Genomic DNA, 8,871 nt, shown 5'->3' with positions numbered 1-8,871 from the left:
TCACTATGTAGACCTTGAACTCACAGAGATCCACCTGCCTCTGCCTTCTGAGTGCTGGAATTAAGGGCATGCACCAGCATGTCCAGCAGATTTGTGTATTTTAAAAAGACAGTAGATAAAAAGTAATCTAAATGCATTAAATAATATAATAGTGCATCAGTATTGGATCATTAATTGAAAGAAATCTATGTTCTAATATAGGGTGTTAAAATAAGGAAAATTGCCAAGTGTGGTGGCACACACCTTTAATCCCTCCCCTCTTGGGAGGCAGAGGCAGGCAGATCTCCATGAGTTCAAGGCCAGCCTGTTCTACATAGTGAGTTCCAGGCCAGCTGGGGGCTACAGGGAGACCCTGTCTCAAAAAAAAAGACGAGCCCCGCCCCCCGCAATTAAAAACTACAAAAGTTTAACAGTCATAAGTACACATTAGCTGCCTTTTTTCTAACATGATAAATGTGAATACTTTCTTTTTAGAAGTTCATTTATTTGTTTTGTGTTTTGACTGCATGTAAGTGCACCCCTGTCATGCAATGACCACGAAAGTCAGAAGAGGGCAGATCCCCTGGAACTGGAAATATAGGGTAGTCTTCATGTGGGTGCTGTGAACTGAACCAAAGTCCTCTGCAAGAGCAGTCAGTGCTCTTAACCGCTAAGCTTTCTAGCTTTTTCTTTAAAAAATTATTTTTATTTTATGAGTGTGTATTGCCTGCATGTACGTGAGTGTACCTGTGTCGTGCAATGCCACGGAGGTCAGAAGAGGGCTTCGGATTCCCCTGGAACTGGAGTTAAGGACGGTTCATAGCCGCCATGTGGGTGCTGGGAATCGAACCCGGGTCCTCTACAAGAGCAGTCAGTGCTCTTAACGGCTGAGCCATCTCTCCAGTTTTTTAACTGCAGTGCTCCAACGTGGACCTCGGGCTTCCACACGCTAACGCAAGTGCACCCGAAAACACCCGTGCATACTTACACAATCCACCCCCCCATATCAGCACTGTAATTAAGTATAAATCGCCACACTTCTTTGCTCAACGAGTTTTTCAAAAATCAGGAGGCTTCTACTTAGGAAATAAATTAGAATAAACCTAATATCTATGTCTTTCCATTTAATTAAAGGATCTGGAAACACTGCCTCACCCCAAGTCGGGGTCTTACGTAGCTTAGGTTACCCTAGAACTCGTTATGTAGCTGAGCGTGACCTTGAACCGATTCTCAGCTTCCACCTCCTGAGGGCCGGGATTACAGCCGTGAGCCACCATAACCCAGTCTTTGTTTCTATGCAGTACAGGCTTAACTCCAACCCGCGGCGATCGTCCGGTCTCACCACCTGCCTGGGGAGAGCGCAGAGATCGCAGGGGAGGAACCAACAGGCCTGGCAGAGAACTGCTCTTCCGAAGCCCGGATGCGGGCGGCCAGGCCACGAAGAGCGCAACTAGCACGGGCCCGTTCTGAGGCTAGTCCCAGGGGTTTTACTGCGCGTGCCCGACCCACCCTACCCCGGAACTTAACCGTTGACGAAATGAAGGTTTAAATCCTTGCCATACTGAACCCGGCGCTTGGGTGACGCCCAGGGTTCTCCAAAGACCCTTGGGATTGGTGGAGCGCGAATCCACGCAGGACTCGGATTGGCTGTTGCAGCAGCACGCCCTGGCGATCCTGCGTGACGGTCCTAGTATCGCCTCTGCCATGAGACTGGCCAGGCTTTTGGCCAATCAGAAGGCGCGGCGCGCCCTACGGTTTCCTCCAGCCGGCGCTTGGCGCCTCGGTTCCCGCGACCCCAACGTCCCGGAGGCGTGGCCGTCTGCCCGGTCGCCCCTGGGAGCCCTCTCGTGTGTGCCGGACAAACAGACCGCAGCCTGGCGTAGCAACCGTGGGACTCGGTGCTCCTGGATCCCCCGAGGCGGCGGCGGGGCCCGGGGAGGCCAGGTGAGTAACCAGCGCCTGGGAGGGGTGGTGTGTGCCAGCCTGGGGCGGTGATCACAGCCGCACCGGGCTGCGGGGGACTGAAGTAGACCAGGGAACCGCGCTTGTTCATGCTAAAGAGTGTTTAAAAGATTTGCAGCTGCTCTTGCCACTGAAGTGGCTTTTAATGTGGAATTTCTTGGGGACTGAAATCCAGACTTCTCGCTCTCGCATTCCTTACCCTGTCTAGCCCTTGATGCTGTAGTACTGGGGATCAGTTTGTAAGCGGTGCTGTACTGTCAGCTGCGAGGTGTGAGCATACAATGTGTGAACACAAAGGCGGTAGATGTCACTGTGGGAGGTTTCACAGAGGAAGTGGCTTTCGAGTTGGAGGTTGGATGGTGGGAGGTTATTAGGACTTCCGAAGAAAAGGGGCCGGAGAGCTTGTGGAGACGCTGGAACCGAAGGACTGTGGATCACTGAGTTTGGGATGGAGAATGAATGACTGGAATGTTGTTAGGGTAGAGTCTAATTGTGAAGGTCTTTTATTATGTATATGAAGGAAAAAACCACCGACTTTTAAAAAATTATTATTTTATGTGCATGAGTGTATTGCCTGCATGTATGTGAGTGCACCCGTGTCATGCAAAGCCGCGGAGGTCAGAAGAGGGCTTCGGATTCCCCTGGAACTGGAGTTAAGGTCGGTTTGCAGCCGCCATGTGGGTGCTGGGAATCGAACCTAGGTCCTCTGCAAGAGCAGTCAGTGCTCTTAACCGCTGAGCCATCTCTCCAGCCCCCAAATCACCGACTTTTTAAGCAGGAGAAAAACTTTTATTTGTACAGAAGTGATATAAATATGAACTGAAGGGACTTTTCAGTAAATCTTGTAAGGGCTGAAGTCAGCTAAGGTGGTGGGATGGATAGAGAACTTTATGTGGGGGAAGGAAGGAGAAGAGGTGAGGATGCCTTGATAGTTCTCGTTTGTTACACGATCATGACATTATCTGAGGAAGGTATTTTTGTTAGCTATAGGGCTTTTTTGTGTTTTTGTTGCCTTTTTTTTTTTTTTTTTTTTTTTTTTTTTTGAGGCAAGGGTCTCACCTATAGTCCTAGTCTTGGCTGACCTGGAGCTCACTATTTAGCCCAGTCTGGCCTCCAACTCATACCTGTCCCTAAGATTAAAGGCATGGGCCATAACACCTGATGTAGGTGTAGGTTTTTATATAGTTTGGGTCGTTGGCTTTGAGTCATAGTGTCAAGATAAACTACTTTAAATTGTTTCAAAATGAGAAATAGATCAGTATTGTCTACCTTTTCACCCTGGTGCATGAGAGAAGAGATGAATGAAGGAAAATGGCACTTTATGTACTTTGTGGAGGTAATCAGTCTGACTACTGTTCCCATAACAACTGAGTGCTGGAGAAGGCCTGTTGAGTTGAAAGCCTATATTGCAAAAAGTCCAGATATTTATAAGAGGGACTTCTTAGTCACCTTTAAAGGGTCTGTTTGATATGACTTACTCTTTCAAATATTTCAACGTTACATTTTATGGAAAAAGTCACATCTAAAGGCTTGCATCTGCGTTAGTAATCCTTTGTCCTGTTTCAGACAATTCCTTTAAGAAAATTACCAGTATATTTCTTTTTTGCGTGTGGGTGTGTAAGCATGCTTGCCACAATATGCCCATGGAGCTCAGAGGATAGCTTGCAGGAGTCAGATCTCCCACTTTGGAGGTCCCCAGGATGGAACTCAGGTTGTTAGCTTGGTGACAAGCTCCTTTATCCTCTGAGCCATCTTGGTTACCCTAAGTTTTTTATGAGAGAGAGAGAGAGAGAGAGAGAGAGAGAGAGAGAGAGAGAGAGAGAATGTGATATGTGCAAGTTTGCATGCATGTGCCACAGTGTGTATGGAAGTCAGAGAACAACTTTCCTTGGGTTCTGGGGATTGAACTCAGGTCATCAGCCTTGCACAGCAAGAGCTTTACGTGCTGAGCCATCTTGTCCACCCCAGACAATTCCTGTTTGTTATAATTGAAGCCATGCACAGAAGATAAAAACTTCTAAGACTTTAAAAAATGTATAGTAAATACTGACCTGTAAAGATAGGACTATAAGATCTGTATTTTGCTTCAGTAATATTAAGTGAAACTATTCAGTGGGCAGCTAGAAATGTGGATTTGACACTCAGAAGAGAGGTGGAAACTGAAGGTTGGCCATGCAGATGGGTGTGCACACAGTGAGAGCCTGAGGAGACTGCAAGTCAGGTTGTAGGGACAGATAATTCCTTTTCCATTGCTACAAGATTGAAAATTCTTGCCGGGTGTGATGGCGCACGCCTTTAATTCCAGCACTTGGGAGGCAGAGGGAGGCAGATCTCTGTGAGCTTGAGGCCAGCCTGGTCTGCATAGTGAGTTCTAGGCCAGCCGGGGCTATAGACTGAAAATTATTTGATGACTTTATTAAAGGCACAATAAATATTTACTTGTAAATTTTTCTCTGTGTGTGGGGGGAGTGGGTTTCTAAGGATTATGAGGCTTTTGTAAAAATTTCATATTAACTATTTCACTGAATTGAACTTGATACCAAGATTTTGGACAAATTATGCTTGCTTTCATGAATAGATATGTTCATGAAAGATTTTGCTGCTAAAGTAAATATGCTAAGTAAAAATGCTTCTGAAATATGAAAATGATAAATGATCAGCAGACTCTATGAACATTTAATCTTTTCTATGTTTCCTTCTGTTTCTGTACTGGGCCTTAAACCCAGGGCCTTGCACATGGTAGGCAATTGCTCTACCTCTGAGCTACATCCCCAGCCTTACAAGCATTTACTCTTATTAATCAATAGTTGCATTTCATACAACTAACCTAATATTGCCTATAATTTTGTTAATATGTTGTTAAATCATGTTTCTTCTTAGTCTATGATTTTATCAATAATAGACCTTTATTTCTGTAGGATCCTGAGGACTTGAAATTGAATAAATCATTCACCAAATATAGAGCCTATAGTTCTTCTTGCAAAGTCCCAGATGAATACCAGGTATAAAAATTTTATTATTTTATTTACTTATTTATTTAGAGAAAGGGTCTTGCTATATGGCATCAAATTCACTTCTCTTGCCTTAGCCCCCGCCCCCAATACTAGGAATATAGGCATGTGCCACCATGCCTGGCTAATTTGTTTTTTTGAAATGAGGGTCTTGCTATCTTGCTGAGGCTGGTCTGAACTCTTGCACTCATTTGATTCTCCTGCCTTAGCTTCTTGAGTTCTGCTGGGCCATAGGCACAGGCCACCATGCCTGGCTTAGAAATATCGTCACACAGTGTTTTATTGTAGCTGTTTATATTTATTTGCATATGAATACAGGAAAAAAAAGAAAGAATATAGTCTTCAGAATCAGGATTGTCTGTGTCATGTAATCAGGTGGAATACCTTAATCAAGTTTATCAACTAAGCCGCAGTTTCTCATTGTAAAATGATTAAGCAAGGTTATTAAACTAAAGGAACTAGTGTATAGTAGATACTTAGTAAATATTAATTTCCATTTTTACTTTCACTTATTTTAATTACACATCTTTTTATTGATGAGAAAAATTACCTGAACTCATGAAGCTTAAAATTAGATGATTATTTATCTTAGAGGCATGGAAAATTATCAAGGTTCCTTCTTTCTAAACATTGATGTCTTGATGGTAATCATTTCACATTGGACATCAGGAGTTTCCTCATGTTTCCTTAAGCTTTCTTGTTTATATGGAGTAGGAAGGAGGAGTTTGCCAACTGTCTCCTGATTTCCTTAGTCTGTTATTACATTGACGGTCAAACAGGCAGCTTGTTATGTGTTTCTTTGAGAAGAGCAATTAATGCTGACATATGGGTCTTTTTCTTCTTTATGCCCACGAGTGCTTTTATATTCTTTGTTGTCTCCCTTGTGCCAGATGTTCTTAATAAAGACAATGGGAAACACGAGCCAAGGAGGCGTTGTGTTCTTTCGGCTTTAACCTTGGCCCTTCTGTTGTGTTCACTGCTATCTCTTGTTTCAAATCTGTCAACTTTGGTTCTTTGAAAGGTATAGTTGTGTAGTAAGTTCAGTATCTTAGTTTTCTTAGATTGACTATGGCTCAAATTCATTTCTTATATTCTGTAGGTACATCCTCATAATTTGAACTGGTTATTTCTCACTCATTCAACTCTAGCTTCTTATACTTAGTGACTGTAATTTAGTAATCTTTGGCACTTACGGCAGCATTTGTGATTTGTGTATATATATTGGAAAGAGAGTTACAAACCGTTTTGAATATCTAAGAGCCATGGATCTCATTCCCTTAAAAAAAAAAAAAGGGCCACACAGATGCATACAAAATTTTGTACCATTTCAGGATACAAATTTCAGCTTCTGCTTCTAAATTTTTGCCTCTGAAGTCTGCCTATAGACTTGAAAATAAAAGAGGGTGCTGGAGACATGGCTCAGTGGTTAAAAGCACTGGCTCCTCTTGAAAAGGACCTGGGTTTGGTTCCAAGCTTTCACATGGTAGCTAATAGCTGTCTATAACTCCAGTTCTAGGGGATCTAACACCCTCTTCTGACTTCCACTGGCATTGTACACATGTGATACACCTACATACATGTAGAACACTCATACACATAAAAATAAAAATTTAAAAATAAATAAAAGACTATAAAATTAGCATTTATTGAAGTCTTGCTGAGCGCTAGGTGCTGTGTTAAGCATTTTGCATACATTATTATTTATTCTTCACAGCAAATGGAGATACTTTGTTATTTGTGCTATGTTTTTTTTTTTTAATGAATAAAATATAGCCTAGAGATATTGGTCAATCCAAGGCCATGTAGTTTGTAAGTGATATAGCCAGGATTTTAGCTCATATACCTCTTACTGTATTGTGTTGAAGAAGTAAACCTGGGGGCCTGGAGAGATGGCTTAGCAGTTAAGAACACTGACTGTTCTTGCAGAAGACCCCGGTTCGAATCCCAGCACCCACGTGGCAGCTAACGGTTGTCCTTAACTCCAATTCCAGGGGATCCAAGAGCCTCTCTGACCTCCTCTGGCATTGCACGACATGGGTGCACTTACCTACATGCAGGCAATATACACATACACATAAAATAAAAATAATAAATAAAAATTAGAAAAAAAAAGAAATAAAGCGGAAGTATTGTTGTAGATTGGTCTGTAAAGGCACTGTGGACTGTGGAAAATGAAAAAAATAAACAACCAATAGTAGCAATGAATTAGAAATTATTTTAAATGTTTTATGTTTAAAATTCAACATAACTACGAGGAAGCATCAGTGTTATTTTTTGTCTAATTCAAGTCTTTAACAACACTTATCCCCACTCACCTTTGTTGTTTTGTTTTGTTTTGTTTTTAAACTGACCTTGAATTCCTAGTCTCAGCCTCCCCAGGGCAAGGTCTTGGCATATACCACTGTTCCTAGCCAAGAGAGTTAATTGTTTCTTTTAAAATTGCTATCATTTGTTTTTCCTTGTACTTTAATTTAAATTTTTTTTAAAGGTTTTCTTCAAGCAAAATGATACCTTTCCACTTTCCTCCATCAAAATTATCACTTTGGAACCCAATGCCAATTGGAGATTTCATCTACTTGCGCCTCAATTATTGCAGGTATAAGATGTTTCTCTTTTCAAATCAAACCAGTATAAACATGAATCATAAAGGGGTACATAAGACAAAATTGGTTATTATAGCTAATGCAAGTTGAGCCTCATTAATCCCAAAGTTCAAAATTTAATGTGCTCCAAAATCTGCAACATTTATTTATTGATTTTGTTTTTTTTTTGGGGGGGGGGAGGCCTCCCTATAGCACCAGCTGTTCTGGAACTCACTATGTAGACCAGGGTGGCCTTAAACTCACAGGATCTGCCTGCCTCTGCCTCCTGAGTGCTGGGATTAAAGGCGTGTGCCACCACACCCAGCCTGAAATTGCTTTAAGTGTATCTGTATTTGCTATTTGTACATGCTTAAATGCATGTTCTCCCCACCTCCCTTTCTCCTGGGATATACTTGGAGAGGCCAGGAGTTGATGTCCAGTATCCTCCTGTATTGACCTCCCCCTTATTTATCAACACAGGAGCTCTCGTTGAACCTAGAGCTTGCCTTTTCAGCTAGACTTGCTGGTCATCCATGCCTCCCCACTCCACAGCAATAGGGTTTATATAGATGAGTGCCACCTTGCCTGTCTTTTACATGGGTGCTGAAGATCTGAAATCAGGTCCTCCTGTTTGTATGGCAAGCACTTTACCCACGGAGCCATCTCCTCAGATTCTAAAAGCTGAAACTTGAGCTGGTCAGATGGCTCGGGGGTAAAGGTGCTTGCAAATAAAATCTGAAACTTTGGGCATCACATGATGCCACAAATGCTAAATTCCACATCTGACCCATGTGTGCCTTGTACAGTCAAAGTGAAGGTATACAAAATATAATTGTACAAAAATTGCTTTCAGACTGTGTATATAAAATGTATATGCACCAGGTATGATGGCACACGCCTTTAGTCCAGAGGCAGAGGTAGGCAGATCTCTGAGTTTGAGGAGAAAACAGAACAGAGGTCTCTGGTGGATGCATGTCTGACGCACACGGAACCCCACATGGTTAGTGCTGAATGTTTTAAAAGGGACTAGATCATACACAGCTCTTGGGTTAATTGCAATATCCTTTGATCTACATAGTAAATTCCAGACCAGCTGGAGCTACAGGGAGACCTTGATTCTAAAAAGATAAAGAAATAAAGAAACATGAATGCCTTTCAAGTTTAAATTTGAGATCCATCCCCCAAATTATATATATGTAAATATTCTAAAGTCTGAAATACTTCTAGTCTCAAGTATTTCAGGTAAGGATGCTCAACTTATATTCACTTTTTTCTTTACTTTTTCCACTATAAGTTCCTATCAAATGAAAATTCCATCATCTGCTTCTTAAATCTTT

At 42.1% G+C, this 8,871-nt stretch overlaps 1 protein-coding gene across 3 annotated transcripts in view; it reads left to right on the top strand.

The window, feature by feature from the left end:
* Positions 1–1,732: 1,732 nt before the first annotated feature.
* Stil (STIL centriolar assembly protein) overlaps positions 1,733–8,871 on the top strand; it is a 70,080-nt gene continuing 62,941 nt past the window's right edge. Inside the window, exons 1-3 of one of the 3 annotated variants that reach the window (XM_008832215.3) lie at positions 1,733–1,923; positions 4,860–4,943; positions 7,441–7,548. In XM_008832215.3, the coding sequence (XP_008830437.1) occupies positions 4,933–4,943; positions 7,441–7,548 (119 nt within the window). In that variant the 5' untranslated portion in view covers positions 1,733–1,923; positions 4,860–4,932. Of the gene's footprint in view, positions 1,924–4,843; positions 4,944–7,440; positions 7,549–8,871 lie in introns of all 3 variants that reach the window. The other 2 variants (XM_029562833.1, XM_029562866.1) reach the window with 2 other exon arrangements.

Source organism: Nannospalax galili, unplaced genomic scaffold, assembly GCF_000622305.1.
Source record: "Nannospalax galili isolate Female #2095 unplaced genomic scaffold, S.galili_v1.0 scaffold750, whole genome shotgun sequence".
NCBI lineage: Eukaryota > Metazoa > Chordata > Mammalia > Rodentia > Spalacidae > Nannospalax > Nannospalax galili.
This window is presented reverse-complemented; position numbering and strand designations above follow the sequence as displayed.